The sequence below is a fragment of the Hyla sarda genome, chromosome 1, assembly GCF_029499605.1.
Source record: "Hyla sarda isolate aHylSar1 chromosome 1, aHylSar1.hap1, whole genome shotgun sequence".
NCBI classification, from domain to species: Eukaryota; Metazoa; Chordata; class Amphibia; order Anura; family Hylidae; genus Hyla; species Hyla sarda.
The window spans coordinates 413,700,985-413,723,226 of record NC_079189.1 but is presented as its reverse complement, the minus strand read 5'-3'; the positions used below and the strand labels follow the sequence as shown (position 1 = coordinate 413,723,226).

At 42.0% G+C, this 22,242-nt stretch overlaps 1 protein-coding gene and 1 long non-coding RNA gene across 3 annotated transcripts in view; one reads left to right on the top strand and one right to left on the bottom strand.

The window, feature by feature from the left end:
- The window catches only part of TBX5 (T-box transcription factor 5), a 77,432-nt gene that overhangs the window by 37,384 nt on the left and 17,806 nt on the right, over positions 1-22,242 (bottom strand). Inside the window, exon 4 of the mRNA XM_056528766.1 lies at positions 10,364-10,511. Coding sequence (XP_056384741.1) covers positions 10,364-10,511 — 148 coding nt within the window. The remainder of the gene's footprint in view (positions 1-10,363; positions 10,512-22,242) is intronic.
- Positions 5,867-22,242, top strand: part of LOC130280291 (uncharacterized) — a 36,100-nt gene continuing 19,724 nt past the window's right edge. For both annotated transcript variants that reach the window (XR_008846021.1, XR_008846023.1), the window contains exon 1: positions 5,867-6,207. This is a non-coding gene — a long non-coding RNA (uncharacterized LOC130280291). The remainder of the gene's footprint in view (positions 6,208-22,242) is intronic.

Here is a 22,242-nt window from a genome sequence, read left to right as displayed (position 1 = left end):
AAGGGTAAATATTTTTTACGAGAAGTCATTTACAAATCTGTTAAACTTTCTGGCACCAGTTGATTTAAAAAAAAATGTTTTCAAAGCATTAGCTGATGTCACTAACCAAGAATGACCATTTACTACTAGAGAGTATCTCCACCGTCTAACCTACCGGATAACACAAGGCAGATCCTTACTCAGACAAGACTAAGGCTTCTTTCACACTACCGTTGTGACATGGCAGTGCGACGGACGTCAGGGAACACAGGGATAATATTGGGAGACAAAATGCACCATGCAACGTCTTTTTCTCCGACTTCTCCCATCAAAAAAACAAAGGTGCCTGACAGACCCCATAATAGTAAATTGGATCTGTCAGGACCCGTTGTTGCCTGTTGTGCCCCGTCCCAATAACGGACATTAAAGGTACAAAAAAAAGTGCTTAACGGACCTTTTCCGACAGGACACAATGGCAGTGTGAAAGGGGCCTAAGGTGTATGGTTTCCACATGAAAGGAGAAATTAATGAATATGAGTCTATGTCAGAGGTATATAAAGTATAAGGACGGTTTTCTAGGAATTGGTATATAGTAGGCCACATCATCCATAAACTCCTATTGTAAAAAACAAAAACTATACCATGTAGTATATGTTTTTCTTCTAGGTCCTACTTCATTGGAAAGTGTAGTTTATTGCACATTCATTTGCAGTGTCCAAAAAGGTCTGCCTACAGATACTGATATGTTTAGGAATATTTGAGAAGTGAACAGTGCCATTAAGCAATCTGCTGATTTGGCTGTACACTTGCTTGCCAATGCCTCTCAAAATCCTATTAGTAGGAATCACTTTCAGGAATCTGACGTATCTTTGTTTATTCTTACACAGCAAGATTCGACCTACTGTCCAATATCAGCTGTGATAATGAAGCATTTAAAGCTTCTGAAACTGGTTCAAATAACTAAAGCTCCTCTTGAGACTATCTTCTGGGTATCTTCTGGGTATTTTTTAACATTAATGTGCTCTATGTAAGCCTACTGGAAAGTGGTTGTATGTGCACCCAATATCTAAAATGTGGTCGCAATTTTGCAATCACGTAAATAAGTGACATGACACTTGACATGCATCCACATTTTTTACATATTTTGTGCTCAACCAATTTAACATAGACTTACATAGAACATATTAATGTTTAAAAACATGGACACTATTTTGTGGATGCATTTTTACAAAAAAAATATACCTGTAAAAACACTGTGAACATAGCCTAAAAGTGAAACTGTATTTCTTGCCTACAGCCACTAATTCGAGCTCGCCTTTCATATCTTAAACAGCTCTATTAAAATAATACTGATATTAAAAAAAGTGGGAGAACCAGCACTACTGGGAAGGTTTACAACTTAACAAACACAATTTTCTGTAATGTCAGTAATCCCCTCTTTATCGGGAGCCATATCAAAGGTTTTGCTAAAGTCCACATATCTACAGCACCACCTTAATCCAGTACTTTTGTGACATAGTCAAATAAATTAATAAGATGACTTTGACATGATCTGCTCTCAGTAAAGCCATGCTGGTTTGGGTCCATCAAGTTGCTGGTTTTAGTTGTTCAATTATTCCTTTTTTATGGAAGAGTTTTTATAATTTTTACTACTACAGATGTCAAGCTAACTGGCCCGTAGTTACTTTCTTCTTCTCAACTACCTCCTTGTGAATAAGTACAACATTGGCCGTTATCTAATCGTCAGGAAAATTTAATGTTAGAAAGGAATGGTTATAAAGATCAGTCTGGGGAGGGGCAACAATCACAGATTAGAGTTCTTAAAAGCACAACTCCAATGTTGGTCCTTTGACAGGATACATGTTTAAAGGGGTACTTCAAAAGAAAAGAAAAAATCATATCAGCTGGTGCCATAAAGTTATACAGATTTATAAATGACTTCTATTCAAAAATCTTAATCCTTCCAGTAATTATCAGCTGTTGTATGCTATAGAGAAAATTGTGTAGTTATTTCCAGTCTGAAAAATGGGCTCTCTGGTGCCAACTCTGTCTGGAACTGTCCTGAGCATAAGCAAACCCCCATAGCAAAACTCTGCTGCTCCGGAGAGTACCTGACTGCTTAAGCAGAATACAGTGGTTTGAAGCTGTATTTCAGTCCTGACTGTTTATTGTGCAGTATGCAGAAGAAATTAACAATTCTGAGAACTGACACTGCTATGAGCTGGAAATCAGGAAGATGGACAGAAAAAGTGAGATGCATGTACAGTCTATCCAACTGGGGCCTAGGAAATGGCAGCAGACACGTTATCTAAACATACAGTATACAGTAATTCTGTAGTCTGTTAATGACATTGAATGCTGGACACAGACAAGGAAGGGTAGCCAGGAGGGTACTAGAGACTATCCTGTACCCTTAGGCTATGTTCACACGGCAGAATTTCCACATGCAGATTCCACATTAAATTAAAGCCCAATAGACTTTAATGGGATTCCGCACTCACATTCACACTTCAGATTTTCAGCATGAGGATTGCGCACTGAATCTGCACCAATTCCGAGCGAAATCCGCACAAGCCAGAAACCACCCAAGAGGATCCCAAATGAAACTAGTCTATAGCAAACGCCACCCTGGATCACCAAACCACAGGATTCTTACGGCTCTAATTCCCCTTTCTTTATGATGTCGAAAGTCCTGGAAAAGCAACTGGCACCAGTGGCCCACGCAACTTCTTTTCCCAGTGAAGCAAAACACAGAGTTTATTAGACTTTAAAGTAAAGAGGCTATATAGCCTATCTGGTTTGTTGTCTGAATACTTTTTTTCAGATATCCCTTCTGAAATTATTATAGGGACCTGGTCTGGAGTTTGATAATAAAAGGGGGTCTGAATATATTTTGAGTAACTGGTCTGCTGTCTGAAATTCATTTCCGGCCCAATAGAGGTCAGAATATATTTAGCTATGACCTTTTATATAACCCCACAAAAATATAATTTTATTTGCCTCCTGTCTACATACATTAAATGCTCTTGCTACAAATTCTGTTTGGCTAGTGCCCAGAAATCAGAGACTGAGCTATAAAGACTAATGTATATGTAGGCCCTCTTTCCAGGTATATATTGCCATTTTTGTATACAAAATATGTAAAAACATATAAAGCAATAAATCCTTTTATAGATCCTGTATAGTATAATACAAAAGTCTAATTCATGATCTATTTCACAGCATAGACAGTTTGTCTATTTATTTATTTATTTACTTACTTATTTTGCATAATAATACTGTGGCATGCTGTACCAGCATGTTGTAAAAGCCAATACCATGTGTTGCGATGACGCATTTTTAATTGAGGTCATTGCAAAGTTTTTCTGATTCCATCCATGATCAAAAATGTATTTCATGTTAATCACATGTGTTTTTATTTATTTTCTTAATGCATTTGTAAACAGATTTGTACTTATCAGCTGCTGTATACTACAGAGGAAGTTCTTTTCCTTTTTTTATTTATTTTCTGTCTGACCACAGAGCTCTCTTCTGACACCTCTGTCCATGTCAGAAACTGTGCAGAGCAGGAGCAAATCCCCATAGCAAACCTCTCCTGCTCTGGACAGTTCCTGACACGGACAGAGGTGTCAGCAGGGAGCACTGTGGGCAGACAGAAAAGAAATTCAAAAGGAAAAGAACTTCCTCTGTAGTATACAGCAACTGATAAGTACTGGAAGGGTTAAGATTTTTAAATAGAAGTAATTTACAAATCAGTTTTACTTTCTGCCCCCTGTTTATTTAAAAAAAATGTTTTCCACCGGAGTTCCACTTTAACTGAATACTTAGCTGTGAGTATGTTGTCATATAACATTATTGTAGCTTGAAGACCAGCAGCAGATATTGTTTACTTTAGAATATACTCTCTACCATTTACATGTTTGGAGGTTAGATCTTCACTTTATTCCATAAAATGTTTCCGTTATCTAATGTTTTGTACAAAATTAGTATGGTTAGTCTTGTTTAGCAAACTGAGTTACTACAAAACGGATCCTTTATTCTAGATCTCACTAATTTGTAAAATAGTATAACGAAGACTCAAAAGTGCCAAAAGTGCAGATTGAAAAATCATCAGTTTGCCAAACATTGGAAACTTGACAAAAACGTTTAAACATGTTTACATGGAACTGTGCCTGGATTTCAGTGGTATTCAATTGTGCACTTTAAACATATGGGCTTTCCAACCATTTGTTACATACACACACGCCAAAAAACATCTGTGCTGTACTCCCATATATATTAATGGAAGTCACGTTTATCATATGATTCTTCTGATAGTGTGCCATAACGGTGTGCTTAGTCACAGGGGCGTAACTATAGGGATCTAGATGTAGCAGTCGCACCTGGGCCATGATGCTTGAGGGGGCCCCATGGGCACTCTGACACATAAGACACCAGTATTCTAAATAATACACTGTAGATTAAGGGCCCTATTACAGATTTTTCATTAGCCTCAGGATTGTCAAAAGTGCCATGCTGCACTCTGCCACCATGAGATCCCTGCTGGTACCCCCATCTTTACAGGATCTATGTGAAAATTATGCTCTGAAGTAAATAAAAAATGCAGGAGGAAGAGTTTAAGTTAGTCATACCCTTTAAATCAACAGGTGCCAGAAAGATTTGTAAATTACTTGTATTAAAAAATCTTAATCCTTCCAGTAATTATTAGCTGCTGAATACTACAGAGGAAATTTTTTGGGGGAACACAGAGCTGTCTACTGACATCATGACCCTAGTGCTCTCTGCTGACATCTCTGTCCATTTTAGGAACTGTCCAGAGCAGCATATGGGGGATTTTCTCCTACTCTGGACAGTTCTTAAAATGGACAGGGATGTCAGCAGAGAGCACTGTGCTCATGATGTCAGCACAGAGCTCTGTTTCCCAAAAAGAAAATAATTTCCTCTGTAGTATTCAGCAGCTAATAAGTACTGGAAGGATTAAGATTTTTTTAATAGAAGTAATTTACAAATTTGTTAAACTTTCTGGCACCAATTGATAAAAAAAAAAAGAAAAGGTTTTCCACCGAAGTACCCCTTTAACCCCTTAAGGACTCAGCCCATTTTGGCCTTAAGGACTCAGACAATTTAATTTTTACGTTTTCATTTTTTCCTCCTCGCCTTCTAAAAATCATAACTCTTTTATATTTTCATCCACAGACTAGTATGAGGGCTTGTTTTTTGTGCGACCAGTTGTCCTTTGTAATGACATAACTCATTATATCATAAAATTTATAGCGCAATCAAAAAACACTATTTTTGTGGGGAAATTAAAAAGAAAAATGCAATTTTGCTAATTTTGGAAGGTTTCGTTTTCACGCCGTACAATTTATGGTAAAAATGACATGTGTTCTTTATTCTGAGGGTCAATACGATTAAAATGATACCCATTATTACATACTTTTATATTATTGTTGTGCTTAAAAAAAATCACAAACTTTTTAAAGGAAAACTCCGATGCCCCCCTAGAAAGAACAAACTAATCTCCAAATGTAGCCCATTCACATACCTTCACATAGCACCTACAATCACGCGGAATGGCCCAGCCGTTTTCGCGCTATGCCCGACCGAAGTTTCGGTCACTTCCGGGTTATATGCCTGGGCAGCACATGGTTAAAAACTACATTTCCCAGAATACCCACTCATCATATCCGGCCAGCTCCTGCCCTCCCCCTGCTTCTCTCCTGCTAGTCCCACTTCCTAAATTTTAATAAGGTACGCCCCCTTCGCTCCCTCTCATTTTCATATTACGAGATTTGAAAAAAACATCCTTACTCACGTGCAGCTGAAGCTCCAATGAGCTTTCGGCCACGGCTGCGTGCGCAGATTATGCCGGAGAACGATGTGCTCATGCGCACAACTAAGACAGTTATTGGCAAGCGGAGTTAACGATGTGCGCATGCGCATGTCTATAATGGAGATTGGCTGGTGGTGTTTGCTGAGCTAAGCCTATGGCAGCTCAGCAAACAAGCATAAATGAATATATAATTGCGGGAGGAGTAGCCGACTCCGGGCTAGGAGGCCGGCAGAGCCCGCGATGACTCATGGGATGTATGAGTCACCGGGCTAAGATGGTGGCGGAGCGCTCGGAATAAGAAGTCGAGCGTCATCAAATGAAGGAAAACTACTGAGCTTCCGGTGAGCAGCAGAAAGAAGAAGAACACCGGGATCCTTTCAGTCTGGACAGCGCAAGTACATTAGAAATTTATATAACTTTATTTAATGCTTTGTTTGCCCATATAAAGTTTTCCATTGGAGTACTCCTTTAACCAAATTAGTACGTTTATAAACCCCTAATTTTGATGACCTCTAACTTTTTTATTTTTCCGTATAAGCGGCGATATGAGAGCTCATTTTTTGCGCCATGATCTGTAATTTTTTTTGATACCACATTTGCATATAAAAAACTTTTAATAAATTTTTTTATAATTTTTTTTTAATAAAATGTATTTAAAAAGTAGCAATTTTGGACTTTTTTTTTCTTTTCGTTCACGCCGTTCACCGGAAAGGATCATTAACATTTTATTTTAATAGTTCGGACATTTACGCAGGCGATACCAAATATGTCTATAAAATTAATTTTTTACGCTTTTTGGGGGTAAAATAGGAAAAAACGGACGTTTTACTTTTTTATTTGGGGAGGGGATTTTTCACTTTTTTTTTACTTTTACATTTTTTTACATTTTTTTTTACACTTGAATGGTCCCCATAGGGGACTATTCATAGCAATACCATGATTGCTAATACTGATCTGTTCTATGTATAGGACATAGAACAGATCACTGTTATCGGTCATCTTCTGCTCTGGTCTGCTCGATCACAGACCAGAGCAGGAGACGCCGGGAGCCGCACGGAGGAAGGTGAAGGAATTCCGTGCGGAGTTCTGAATGATCGGATCCCCGCAGCAGCGCGTACTGCCGCAGATGCCGGGATCTGCATTGATCCCGGCACCTGAGGGGTTAATGGCGGACGCCCGCGAGATCGCGGGCGTCGGCCATTGCCGGCGGGTCCCTGGCTGCGATCAGCAGCAGGGATCAGCCGCGCATGACACGGGCATCGCTCCAATGCCCGCGGTTATGCACAGGACGTAAATGTATGTCCTGGTGCGTTAAGTACCACCGCACCAGGACGTACATTTACGTCCTGCGTCCTTAAGGGGTTAAGATTGTTCAGCTCACAGCTATTTTTCCCCATTCCTCTATGCACATGTACATTTGACTTGACCAAGCAAACTTGTTCTCAAAATGGAGAGGTGAATAAGCCACTGCCAAACACCTATGCCGGTAGCCTATCTCCTCTTAGAACAAAAATATTCGGCGTATTCAAATTTAACCTGCAGAACCCATATACATTAGATGATAGGCTGGTCCCACCAAAATTGGTAAGTTCGGTAAACACTCATTTAAATGTGTTTTGTCATCATAAAATGAGTTTCCTCTAAAAAAATAAAAATAAAAAAAAGGTGATAGCTTGATGGTTGTGCTCAGATGTGGCAGCGCCATCAGTTACAAGTCAAAATGCTTATAATTCATTCTTAAATGCATAATAAACTTAAAGATACCTTTGTCATATCCTCTGTGCATATAATACTGTTAAATCATCACAATGCTACATAGTGAAATGCTGGGAGTGGCCGTGAATTTTGTTGTAATATCAGAGATTCCTTTTGGCAGTGTTCCCGGTCTGTTACTATGGTAACCTGCATGATTTTCCTAACAGAATATAATCGGGCAATGAATACACAGCCCTCACACCTCATACACGTTATGGCCCTTTCATCTCTCTACACAGCATGTCACAATTGTGTGGTTTAAAGGAATGTTTCACTAATAGAGTTTTAAAGCAACACTTTTATTTTATTAGAACTCATTCTTTTGCTGATTACTGGTTTTAATTTAATTTTCTAACACTATACTCACCATTTAGAATGAACTTTCTATAGTTTTAACATAGATCTTAAAGGAGTACTCTGGGATAGGGGTTTTCTTTCCTGCAACTTTCCCATTCTTCAACAAAGTGAATCCAAACAGACATCTAACCACATATTAGATTCATGGTGTCCTTATCTCCATAAAGTGCCAAAAACAGAGGAACTCAATATAACTAATCATCACAAAGAAAAATGAGTTCAGAACACCACCTTCCAAGAAAAATACGTCTTTATTAACAAAACAAGTTAAAAATACACACAAATAGCTAGATGAGTAGTAAATCAGACATAATCAGAATATTACAGAGGACAACAATATTGCACATACGTAAACCCATATGGGTGAATGATGAGATCTAGTAGCACTTTGCTCTTATGCTCCAAACTATGCAAATGCCAGGGGAAAAGTCCTGTTATTTTGTGAGGTTGTATCTCTACAAATATGTGTACCACAATGGGTATTTACCCCCTAGGGAAACCTCCCAGTACTTTCTACCTTATTGCAAAATATGAGCGGCCCCATGATAAAGTCTGGGGCAAAACGTACGTAGGGGTTCAGAGGCAACAACACGTGATGGGAAAGAACCGTTACCCGGAGTGATTTACTTTGCATAGCTATTATGCATTAGCTCGTATTTGTAATAAGGGACTGGCAAAGTTTCCCTGGCATTTGAATAGTTTGGAGCATAGTAGCAAAGTGCTAATAGATCTGGGTATGAACCATATGGGTTAATTTACGTGCAATATTGTTGTCCTATGTATTATTCTGATCTCTGATTTACAACTCATTTAGCTATTGATTGTGTGTATTTTTAACAGGTTTTGTCAATAAAGTTGTATTTTTATTGGAAGGTGGTATTTTGAACTCATTTTTCTCTGTGGTGATTAACTTTCCCATTATGTCGGTTATATACAAATAAATATCTACTTACCTCCCACCATGCCCCTGGTGCCCCCATTGTCTCACTGCAGTCCCCTGTGTGCTCCTGTTCTTGATTACCCGTGGTCAATACGTCATGCTTCGGTTCAGCCAATCGCTGGCCGCATCAATGTCATGCCTCAGCAAGTGATTGGCTGAGCGGCAGTATGACATATAGAACACCGGTGGTGGGGGTAAATATGTTTGCCATCCAGCCGATTGCCACTCATCCATTCACTGGCCTGCTGCCTAACATATTGACCACAAGGAACCAGGAAGAGGATCGCACCAGGGACTGCAGGGGAACAATGAAGGCAGAGGGGGAGCAGTGGGAGGTGAGTAGATGTTTGGTTTTTTATAACAGGCAGAATAGGAAAGTTTCACAGAACTTCTTTAAAAGCTGAAACTACAACATCTTTACAGCCGGATTTATGTTATCATATAGTAATGGTCTTTTTAATATGTAATGACTTTGTTTCTTATTCTATGTACTTTTATTTTCTTATTCTCAAATATCTGTTTTAAAGAATTTTTTTAATAAAAAAAACAGTTATATAAAAAAAATAAAAGCTGGAACTATATATCAACAGAAAATAGTGCTAAATTGTAGTACATTCCATTTTGGACATTTTGCAAATATAACAACCTGTAACTTATAAGAAATTCTAAGATACTATAATATCAGTGGCAGGATAGAGAGCTTTGAGGATTTCTCCAGATATTTGGCTGAAAAATCTTTCACGTGCTTATTAACTTGGGCCAATAGGAAAGCTCTGTGCATTACGGTATGTGAAATCTATGTCCTAGATTTATCAATCTGCTGGAAAAAAAAACTGTCTGATATTGCTCTTAGCAACCAATCACAGCTCAGATTTCATTTTACAAGTGTTTGATAAGATATAAAAGATAAGCTGTGAAGAAAATGTATCACTTACACTAAAACATTATTTTTAAACTCTTTTTATTTTCTCATTTAAGAGTTTATTTTATTTTCAGTATATGATCTTGGGGCATTCATCTTGCCTAAACAGCTGCTATGTTAACAGCATTTTAAGATATGAGTTATAGCAGCCTTATGGGAATGGTGCCTAGAGATAACCAATTGACTTCTGTTGGCAAGTATAGTAAGAATGCTAAGTGACCAGTGCAGAGGTCACCATGAAGGAAGAAAGGGAAATGGGAGGTGTGACCCGCATCTTTTACTAGTGGTGGATTTTGTGTTATTAGCCTCAAGCTGTATAACCTTTAGCTGTATTCCTGCCTGTAAGGATGATAAGATGACTGCTGATCTCTACAGAACACAAAGTATTAGCCTGTTGGGGGGTCAAATGGTCAAAGTAAACTACTAAGATTCCAGTATTTGTAATTTACATAACGATAAGAAAGATAACACAACACTCAATTTTACAAAAATATGTTTAAAATGAAAAAACTGCTTCAAACTATGAATATCAATCTGCATTCCTATAAAAAGAATAGGGGGAAAAAAAAGTACTTACATGTCCAAAAGGGTCTAGATGGTTATTTGTGAGCTTCAGTTTCTGGAACGACACTAGCTGCCTCATCCAATGTGCACCAGTAGCAGGAGAATCGGGGTGAACATACAAACGCCCAGGCATTGCAGGTTCAGCTTTCCCAGTAACTGACCTACATGACAAACACAAACCAACAAATCCAATGAATTGTATGGAAAAACTATGAGATTATACTCTTTAGGATCAGGTAATAAGTTAATTGTACATTATAGGAACATAAGTAAAAATGAAACGCAAAACAACACAAATTAAGCTAAGCAACGCTACATCCAGAGGTAAATAAATGGCACCTTGTAATATTACACAAATCCTGAGTATGGTGCCAGTACGTTTCAATAGAATCCTGCATAACACCATGGTGGGAGACACTCTGGCTGGGTCCACATATGTCCAATGGATCAGGATCATTATTTTATGCAAAGACTGACAACAACTGATGCCAAAACTGATACAAAAATGCATCAATTGTCATTTAGGCTTTCCACTCTTTTTGTAAGGAACAATTCAAAGCCAGATAGGAAGGCACTGCAGGAGACATTTTCCTATCCTGGACCAGTACAATGTGTCAACAGACATGCCGAATGCCAATGGCATTGGAACTGGCAACAGTTTCTCTCCAATGTTTTTCTACTATTCTGGAAGAAACATTAGCTGGATTGCCAGATATATGGGAATGAGCCTTTAATATATATATATATATATATATATATATATATATATATATATATATATATATATATATTTAAAAAGGCTGCATACTCCATTATTTGTGTTCAGGGTTGCCAATTTAAAAATCATACACAGCTAACTTCCTTTATTGGACAAATTAGAAAACCATAAGGAATGATACAGGTTATAAATGATTTGCTTCTATAGCTCAATAAACAGATATGAAGTTATTACGAGCACTTTCTGTGAGCTGTAAATAGATGATAATTACAATCACAATTAAATATTCAAGTACCACAAGCCTTAAAAAACAGGGATCAAGTTTTTCCACAGAAAAAATTCCCCTGTTTTTATGGACTGTCCAGGAATTTACAGATGGTTGGCAGCCCTGGCAATTTATATTTAGCAAAGTGTTCCTTTAGTAGCACAGTATTCTCTGCTTCTAGAGGAAAACTGATCTAGGAAACAAAAGGCCTCTCAGAACTAAGTGGCCACAATGTAGTGCACTACATTTTCTACACACCAGGTTAAAGGGGTACTCTGCCCCTAGATGTCTTATCTCCTATCCAAAGGATAGGGGGTAAGATGTATGATCGCGGGGGACATGCCGATTGGGACCCCCGCAATCTCCCTGCTGCAGTTGACGTTTGTTTAGAGCGTCGGGTGCAGCACCGGAGGCTCGTGACATTACGGCCGCTCCCCACTCATGATGTCACGGCCATGCCCCCTCAATGCAAGTCTATGGGAGGAGGCATGATGGCCTTCACGCCCCCTCCCATAGACTTGCATTGAGGGGGCATGGCCGTGACAACACGAGCAGGGTGTGACCGCGACATCATCTCATCCTCTATCCATTGGAAAGGGGATAAGATGTCTAGGGGCGGAGTACCTCTTTTAGAGCCAAAATGAACACACTCACATGCATGAGGCATTACAGTTTGAAAACAGTCTTTTTGTGTAAGGGTGCATTTCTGTTATACAGTTGTGTAAATATAACGATGTCCCAGATTTATTAAACTGTGTATTTTCTTTCTTTCACCAGCATTCTGACATTACACATTGTAACCTAAAGTTAGAACACTAACCAAAATGTCACTTATTTACTGGTTGTACAAAATGTGTCCGTATTTTTACATATTGGCCCTCATTTACTAAAGTCCAACCTACTCTTTTTCTCGGTTCTTGCGCCTAAATTTTAGTCGCAATGTCTGTGCGACTATGCGACCAAATTTTTGTTGCACAACCGACACTTTAGACAACACTCGGAGTGGGTTTTTTTTCACTCTGAAATGGGCGTGTTTTATGCAAAAATGGGCGCTTTACCGGGAAAAAATGGCGCTTTACCGGAAAAAAAAACTAAGAATACTCGTACTTTCAAAATCACTTGAGAAAAAGTGTGAGTTTGCCTCACACAATATCCAACAGCCAAGAGGCCGAGTGAAATTCCAAAAATGGAGTGATTTCTAACAAGGGACTGTTTACCATTGTGTTTTTTGTGAAAGTAACTTGTTTCATAACCTGAAAACATTTTGTACAGTTCAACACTTTTATGAAAAAAATATTGAATGCTTTTGTGATAGTTAATGTATAATTTTTTTTTCTTTTAACACATTTGCAATATTAGGTTTAAAGGGGTACTCCGGTGCTTAAACATCTTATCCCCTATCCAAAGGATAGGGGATAAGATGCCTGATCGCGGGAGTCCCACAGCTGGGGACCCCCAGGATCATGCACGCGGCACCCCGTTTGTAATCAGTGCCCGGAGCGTGTTCGCTCTGGGACTGATTACCGGCGACCGCAGGGCCGGCGTCGTGTGACGTCACGCCTCCGCCCCCGTGTGACGTCACGCTCCGCCCCTCAATGCAAGCCGACGGGAGGGGGCGTGATATCTATCACGCCCCCTCCCGTAGGCTTGCATTGAGGGGCGGAGCGTGATGTCACACGTGGGCGGAGGCGTGACATCACACGCCGCCCGCCCTGCAGTCGACCATAATCAGACCCGGAGCGAACACGCACAGGGGTCTGATTACAAAGGGGGTGCCGCGTGCATGATCCTGGTGGTCCCCAGCTGCGGGACTCCCGCGATCAGGCATCTTATCCCCTATCCTTTGGATAGGGGGTAAGATGTTTAAGCACCGGAGTACCCCTTTCAATCAATTTGACACCCAAGCTGATAAACAAGGATAATTGTTTTAATGTTTGAAAAATTATAACACATGAATACTTTTGATTCATGGAAACATTTTTAAACAAACAAGTCTAAACCATTTTGACTCACACAACTAATTTCTTTAGCTCTGAGTTTGTGTGACACAATTGACTAGTGCGACACAAAAAAAGTGCGACAGAAAAATAACCGACATGTGCGACAGAATAGTAAATAAGCCTGAAAAAATGATATTGAAATCACTCCAGAATAAACACTCCAGGGCCATTGTGTGCACAGACAACCAATTTCCCATAGACTTACATAAAGCTTATTAATGTTAAAAATGCAAATACAATTTTTCTACGATTTTGAAGATGCGTTTTTTTACAATACGCCTGAAAAAACACTATGTGAACATTGCCTTTGTTCATTGGCTTTTAAAGTAAGAGCACATCCTACTTTCTGATTTACTATTTCCTATGCATTTCAGAAAACATAATTGTAATATTTAGGTGTATATAAATAATTATAGTAATAAATGTGGCAACAAGACTTCCTTCTTCCCTTCTTTCCTTCCCTCCATCCTAAAGAGGTATAGATGCATGTTGCTCTCTATTTAAAGTCTATCAGAGTCTTTGTCTTAGCTGTCTCCATAACTCCCATTGACAGTAGTGGAGAGGACCATGTATAGGTATAACTAACCCCCCTGAATGTGGCTGCTATAAGGGGTAAGGTTGTAGAGGTCGGATGGAGCCCATGATTTTTTTTTCCTTAGATTCACCAGTCTTTCATGCTGCAATGACAGTAGCTTTATGATCTGTCAGAAAAGTCATGCTTTAAAGGGGTACTCCGGTGAAAAACTTTTTTTTTTTTTTTAAATCAACTGGTGCCAGAAAGTTAAACAGATTTGTAAATTACTTCTATTAAAAAATCTTAATCCTTCCTGTACTTATTAGCTGCTGAATACTACAGCAGAAATTATTTTCTTTTTGAAACACAGAGCTGTCTGCTGACATCACGAGCACAGTGCTCTCTGCTGACATCTCTGTCCATATTATGAACTGTCCAGAACAGCATATGTTTGCTATGGGGATTTCCTTTTACCCTGGACAGTTCCTAAAATGGACAGAGATGTCAGCAGAGAGCACAGTGATGTCAGCAGACAGCTCTGTGTTTCAAACGGAAAAGAATTTCCACTGTAGTATTCAGCAGCTAATAAGTACAGGAAGGATTAAGATTTTTTAATAGAAGTAATTTACAAATCTGTTTAACTTTCTGGCACCAGTTGATTTAAAAAAAAAAGTTTTTCACCGGACTATCCCTTTAAATATACAACCCTGGCAACAAGAATGTTCAGCCAGCTTTTTACTTTTTAGTAAATACACAAATTATAACAAAATATAACAATAACCATTTTTGTTTAATGGCTAAACATTCTGGCTTCATAAAATTTACTTCAAAAAAATTTTATGGCATGTTTTACCAGATGAAGTAGAGAAAAAGATTAGGAAAGCATTCACTGTTTAAGATAAAATAATGAAATAAACAACAAACAATTCCAGTTAGTTAGTACTCTCGGCGTAAGATCTGTTCGCGCAACCGATCACAAGCTACAGTGGTGTCCTGTCTTGGCCAATGAATGGCTGATCAGGGTAGTTTCTGCACTGAGCACTCATTTTGGAAGCAGAAGACAGACACACTGAGGACCGGAAGGAGAAGAATGGGAGCTGCATATGTAAGTATGGCTTTATTTTCCCGGATTACACCTTTAAAGACTTTGCTCTACGGCATGATGCATTTTCATCCTGAAAAAATTACTTCCTTATTACCAAACTTGTCCGCATAAGAACAGTGTTCAACCTTTCTGTGTATACCTATTGACTGTTGAGATAATGATTGCCAACCCCCTGGTCTTTTATCTGACATGCAACCCTGTATCCTAAAGACTGGAGAAATTTGATATTTTCTTTAGGCATCATTTTAATGTTGCATCAGAAAGACAAAAGACAAAAATTGGCCAGTGCAGATTGGTAAGGCTGGGTTCACATATGTCCGGCATCTGGCATAGGTCAACTCAGCCTAGATATGGATGCAACTGATGCCAGTTGTATGATATCCGGTGTCCATTGTTTCTGGACAGCGGACAGCGCACTTTCCGGTGCCCTCCAACGTATCCGACATTTGGCTTCAAAATTGAGACGTTGGATGATTGTGAACTGTCCCATTCAAGTGAATGGGATCAGTTCTAGCATCAGTTTCCCTCCAGTACACGCCGGAGTGAAACTGTGCCGGATGCCTAATATGTGTGAACACAGCCTACCTGATCTAACTTTTATCCATAATATTGTTCCTTAAAAAGAACAATAGACTTATCAGTACCTACTTAGGCTGGGTTCACTTATGTTCGGCATCCGGTTGTATGGCAAGCTGCTTCCATTGTTTCTGGGCAACGGACAGGGGAACGCAGCAAGCTGCGTTCCCCTGTCCGGTGCCCTCCGGCATGTCCAACCATCCAGCGTCAAAATTGAGACGCTGGATGATTGTGAACTGTCCCATTCAAATTAATGGGATCAGTTCTAGCATCAGTTTCCCTCCGGTGCATGCTGGAGGGAAACTGTGACGGACGACTGATATATGTGAACCCAGCCTAATTAACCAATTTACAGTTGTCTGGCAGATCTGATAGAAGAAGAAGAGCTTGTTAATCCCAAACAGGTGCATAAGAGACGGTTGAGGGTACAGGATTTAGTTTTTTCCGAACATATAAAAATATTGCATTAGGCAAAAACACACGATTTAAAAAATGAATGTAATTTTGATGTAATTATGTAAATATTTTTAAACAGTATGTACAGTATGTTTAACAGCCACTTTTCCATTGATTTTTATTATGCATTCTATTCCAATTTTACATCAGTTTTTTTCTGTTAGTGTTTGGCTACTTTCACACTATGAAAGTGGCTGAACATAGTCTTAGATACAATGCACCCTTTAAATTGATAGAAGAGATTAGGGCCTATAGCAGAAATTAAAATTTTGAATGGGTTCCACAACTATCATTGTTTTTCACCATTACTTTTTCTCATATAATGACAGCCTCAGTACTTTTATTTGAAAAGTAAACAGGACATGGCTGAGCAGCTGCAAAAACATGCATCATATAACATATTATGCCATTTACTTTTTACCAAAGAAGTCATTCCAAGTCATGTTGCAACATAGTTAGGTAGTGTTAAGCATATGGGCAAAAATATGCAATGATATAAAAACGCATTACATTGTATACATTATGAGGCACACAAGCATACAACTGGTATATGAAATATCCATACGCTCAAGGTCTTAATATTTATGGATGATAATTTAGGGACCCGGCCAAATACTGTCAGTTATATTTGCAGCCTAATTCTAGGTAATATTTTAAAACATAAAATGAACTAGAGATTTACAAGGCAAAAGGTGCCAGGGTTATAGTACAAACTGTGACAAAATATCAAGCATCCAACTTTTGTGTGTTTTTACACAGATTTGAAGTGTTTTAAGAGAAAATGGCTGGGCTAAGAGTAAAATGCATGTCACGATGCCGGCTGGCAGGTAGTGGATCCTCTGTGCCAGAGAGGGATGGCGAGGACCGCGCTAGTGGACCGGTTCTAAGCCACTACAGGTTTTCACCAGAGCCCGCCGCAAAGCGGGATGGTCTTGCTGCGGCGGTAGTGACCAGGTCGTATCCACTAGCAACGGCTCACCTCTCTGGCTGCTGAAGATAGGCGAGGTACAAGGGAGTAGGCAGAAGCAAAGTCGGACGTAGCAGAAGGTCGGGGGCAGGCGGCAAGATTCGTAGTCAGGGGAGATAGCAGGAGTTCTGGTACACTGGCTTATAAACACACAAAACGCTTTCACAAGGCACGATGGCAACAAGATCCGGCAAGGAAGTGCAAGGGAGGAGGTTAGATATAGTCAGGGACCAGGTGGGAGCCAATTAAGCTAATTGGGCCAGGCACCAATCATTGGTGCACTGGCCCTTTAAGTCTCAGGGAGCTGGCGCGCGCGCGCCCTAGAGAGCGGAGCCGCGCGCGCCAGCACATGACCGCAGGAGACGGGAACGGGTAAGTGACCTGGGATGCGATTCGCGAGCGGGCGCGTCCCGCTGTGCGAATCGCATCCCCAACGGCCGAGACAGAGCAGCGCTCCCGGTCAGCGGGACTGACCGGGAAGCTGCAGGGAGAAAGACGCCGTGAGCGCTCCGGGGAGGAGCGGGGACCCGGAGCGCTAGGCGTAACAGTACCCCCCCCCCTTAGGTCTCCCCTTTTTTTTGTCCGGTGACTGCCTCCCCTGGGATGAGGACACCGGGAAGGAATGTATGGTTTCCTCAATGGCAGGCAGTACAGCAGGAGTAGGAATGGGGAGGGATGGCAGAGGGCGAGACCCGGCACGGGGCAGTGTGACACCAGGACGAGGGTCATGAGGGGATACAGAGGTTTGCCTGATGGGACTGGGAGGGGGGGAGAGGCATTTCCTGTGGCAGGCAGAGTCCTTAATGACCTTAGGGGGAGCGGATACAGGAGGAACCACAGGGTCACGGCAGGGATTACTGGGAACCGGTTGAAGGCAGTCCTTGGAACAAGAGGGACCCCAACTCTTGATCTCCCCAGTGGACCAATCCAGGGTTGGGGAATGGTGTTGAAGCCAGGGTAGTCCAAGGAGAATTTCGGAAGTGCAATTAGGAAGGACAAAAAATTTAATTTCCTCGTGATGAGGTCCGATGCACATTAGGAGGGGCTCCGTGCGGTAACGCACGGTGCAATCCAACCTGGCTCCGTTGACCGCGGAAATGTGGAGTGGCTTGACAAGACGGGTCACCGGAATGCGGAATTTATTCACTAAGGACTCCCGAATAAAATTCCCAGAAGCTCCAGAGTCCAGGCAGGCCACGGCTGAGAGGGGAGAGCTGGCTGAAGTAGAGATCCGAACAGGCACCGTGAGACGTGGAGAAGCCGACTTAGCATCAAGAGACGCCACACCCACGAGAGCTGAGTGCGAGCGTGCGTTTCCCAGGCGTGGAGGACGGATTGGGCAATCCACCAAAAAATGTTCAGTACTGGCACAGTACAGACAAAGATTCTCCTCCTTACGGCGATTCCTCTCTTCCAGGGTCAGGCGAGACCGATCCACTTGCATGGCCTCCTCGGCGGGAGGCCTAGGCGCAGATTGCAGTGGAGACTGTGGGAGAGGTGTCCAGAGATCTAAGTCTTTTTCCTGGCGGAGCTCTTGATGCCTCTCAGAAAAACGCATGTCAATGCGAGTGGCTAGATGAATGAGTTCATGAAGGCTAGCAGGAGTCTCTCGTGCGGCCAGAACATCTTTAATGTTGCTGGATAGGCCTTTTTTAAAGGTCGCGCAGAGAGCCTCATTATTCCAGGATAGTTCAGAAGCAAGAGTACGGAATTGTATGGCGTACTCGCCAACGGAGGAATTACCCTGGACCAGGTTCAGCAGGGCAGTCTCAGCAGAAGAGGCTCGGGCAGGTTCCTCAAAGACACTTCGAATTTCCGAGAAGAAGGAGTGTACAGAGGCAGTGACGGGGTCATTGCGGTCCCAGAGCGGTGTGGCCCATGACAGGGCTTTTCCAGACAGAAGGCTGACTACGAAAGCCACCTTAGACCTTTCAGTAGGAAACTGGTCCGACATCATCTCCAAGTGCAGAGAACATTGCGAAAGGAAGCCACGGCAAAACTTAGAGTCCCCATTAAATTTGTCCGGCAAAGACAGGCGGAGGCTAGGAGTGGCCACTCGCTGCGGAAGGGGTGCAGGAGCTGGCGGAGGAGATGGTTGTTGCTGCTGAAGCTGAGACTGAACTTGCTGTAGCTGTGACTGTTGCTGCTGTTGCTGTGACTGGAGCTGCTGTAGCTGCGACTGGAGTTGCTGTGTCATGGTGGTCAAGTACGACAGCTGGTGCTCTTGTCGGGCGACCAATGTAGGGAGGTCGGCGGCAGCTGGCAGAGGAACTTCAGCGGGATCCATGGCCGGATCTACTGTCACGATGCCGGCTGGCAGGTAGTGGATCCTCTGTGCCAGAGAGGGATGGCGAGGACCGCGCTAGTGGACCGGTTCTAAGCCACTACAGGTTTTCACCAGAGCCCGCCGCAAAGCGGGATGGTCTTGCTGCGGCGGTAGTGACCAGGTCGTATCCACTAGCAACGGCTCACCTCTCTGGCTGCTGAAGATAGGCGAGGTACAAGGGAGTAGGCAGAAGCAAAGTCGGACGTAGCAGAAGGTCGGGGGCAGGCGGCAAGATTCGTAGTCAGGGGAGATAGCAGGAGTTCTGGTACACTGGCTTATAAACACACAAAACGCTTTCACAAGGCACGATGGCAACAAGATCCGGCAAGGAAGTGCAAGGGAGGAGGTTAGATATAGTCAGGGACCAGGTGGGAGCCAATTAAGCTAATTGGGCCAGGCACCAATCATTGGTGCACTGGCCCTTTAAGTCTCAGGGAGCTGGCGCGCGCGCGCCCTAGAGAGCGGAGCCGCGCGCGCCAGCACATGACCGCAGGAGACGGGAACGGGTAAGTGACCTGGGATGCGATTCGCGAGCGGGCGCGTCCCGCTGTGCGAATCGCATCCCCAACGGCCGAGACAGAGCAGCGCTCCCGGTCAGCGGGACTGACCGGGAAGCTGCAGGGAGAAAGACGCCGTGAGCGCTCCGGGGAGGAGCGGGGACCCGGAGCGCTAGGCGTAACAATGCAGAGTAAGGCATTGTAAAATGCATCAGATTTGTTATAAATGTGCACCATCTCTGGTTTGAAATGTTGTTGTACATGTACAAAAGGCAAACATGTTGTAAGGAAAAGCATCTAATATCCTTAAACTAGGTTCACATATGTCCGGCATCTGACATGGGTCAACTCAGCCTATATCTCTACGCAACTGATACCACAACTGATGACAAGTTGTCACCAGTTGTATGGCATCCAGCGTTCTATGTTTCTGGACGGCAGACAGGGGAACGCAGCAGGCTGCGTTCCCCTGTCCGGTGCCCTCCAGCGTGTCTAACCATCCGGAATCAAAATTGAGATGCTGGATGATAGTGAACTGTTCCATTGAAATGAATGGGATCAGTTCTAGCATCAGAAACTGTGCCGGACAACTAATATATGTGAACCCAGCCTTAGTTAGGCTGGGTTCACATATGTTCGGCATCCGGCATAGGTGAACTCAGCCTAAATCTCGACGCAACTGATGACAACTTGTCATCAGTTGTATGCCATGCGGCATCCATTGTTTCTGGGCAACGGAGAGGGGAACGCAGCAAGCTGCATTCCCCTGTCTGGTGGTCTCCGGCATGTCCAACCATTCGGTGTCAAAATTGAGACGCTGGATGATTTTGAACTGTCCCTTTCAAATGAATGGGATCAGTTCTAGCATCAGTTTCCCTCCGGTGCACGCCGGAGGGAAACTTTGCCGGACGACTGATATATGTGAACCCAGCCTTAGTTTTGTCAAATATTTTATGCCATTGTACATTTTGATAACTTTTGTGCAATTCTCTCAATTATTCATTTTCATTCCTCTTATGGCATTATAGATAAATATCCCCATTGTGTTCAATGGGATATCCTGCAGCAGAAGACATGTCAATGGCTGCACCACTTCCTATGGAGATTTGTACTGTTCATGTAGCGGTGTGCCTATTTCTATTTTATCTCTACTTGTCATTTCCTACTTTTCTTAATATACTTTGCATAGTTCAATGAGGGCTGTGATATTGATTATAGAACTTACTGGTTATGGTAAACAATTACCCACAGAAGCAGTTCCCCATCAACAGCTTCTACTGAGAGAGTTCCTCTGCTTCTCTGCCAAGAACACATATTTAAACTGTGGCTTATGTTTGAAACGCCCATTCTTAAATAGAACAAGATGTGATATACAGTAAAACTGTCTTAAGTATCAGAAAGCCTTCCAAGTAGCATGACTATATCCAGCTCCTATAAGACATTGTTACAGTCAACCAAAAGTGACTGTTAATGCATGACCAGATTATTCAGTATTTCGGCCAAAACCATGAAAAAAATACAAAATAAAAACACAAAGTCTATGACAGAAGGTAGCATCCTTCTATAACACGTTTGTAGTAATTTTTAGATTTATGATGCCAATTGTTTTTATAATTAAAATGTAATTAATTCAGCAAAACATATGGGATCTAGATTAATGACTACTAAACTGAACCCATAGAAATATTAAGATTTAGAGCTACTTGTAAAAGCTATAAATACATGTTTGAGAATGGCAAAGAACCACTCCAAATTGGAAATGCTGCCGTTAAAGTTCGCTATTCCCTTTTGATGTGGTGTCTCCTAATTTAATGCAAATATTTCTCTTGATCATGACGGAAAAATATATTATAAAAATAACTGGAGATGTTGCCCATAGCACCAAAACAACTAGTTTAAATATTTTAAGACCCAGTTTGAAAATAAAAAAAGTGTCTTATTGGTTGTTGTGACGCCTCTACTTTATGCCCCTCTTTCTATGGGCTAGAGGTGTGGGTCTGCTGTACCTGAGTGGAGAATGGCGTGAGCCGCACCAGGGAGCCGCACCAGAGCCCATTGCAAAGCGGGTTGGACTAGCTTGGGCAGGTCGCTCCCGGGTCACTACCCCCGGCACGATTCCTCCACAAAGGCAGCCCAGGTGATGCGTGGCACAGAAGGATGAGACTTACTCAGAGTTGGGACAGGCAGGTAGGTCAGGGCAGGCGGCAAGGAACATTGGTTAGGAAACGTAGCATGAGAACTGGTACACGGAATATCTGATATAACAGGGAACGCTTTCACTAAGGCAACAGGGAACAAAGATCTGGCAGGGAACAGGAGGAAGTGTGGGGTTAAATATCTCTGACAACTGGCGCGCACGTGCCCTAGGAGGCGGGTATGCACGCGCTGGCTAGCAGGGAGAACGGAGGAAGCAGGAAGATGGCGAGGCAGATGAGAAGCAGCAGACCGTGCGCTTTCGCATCGCATCA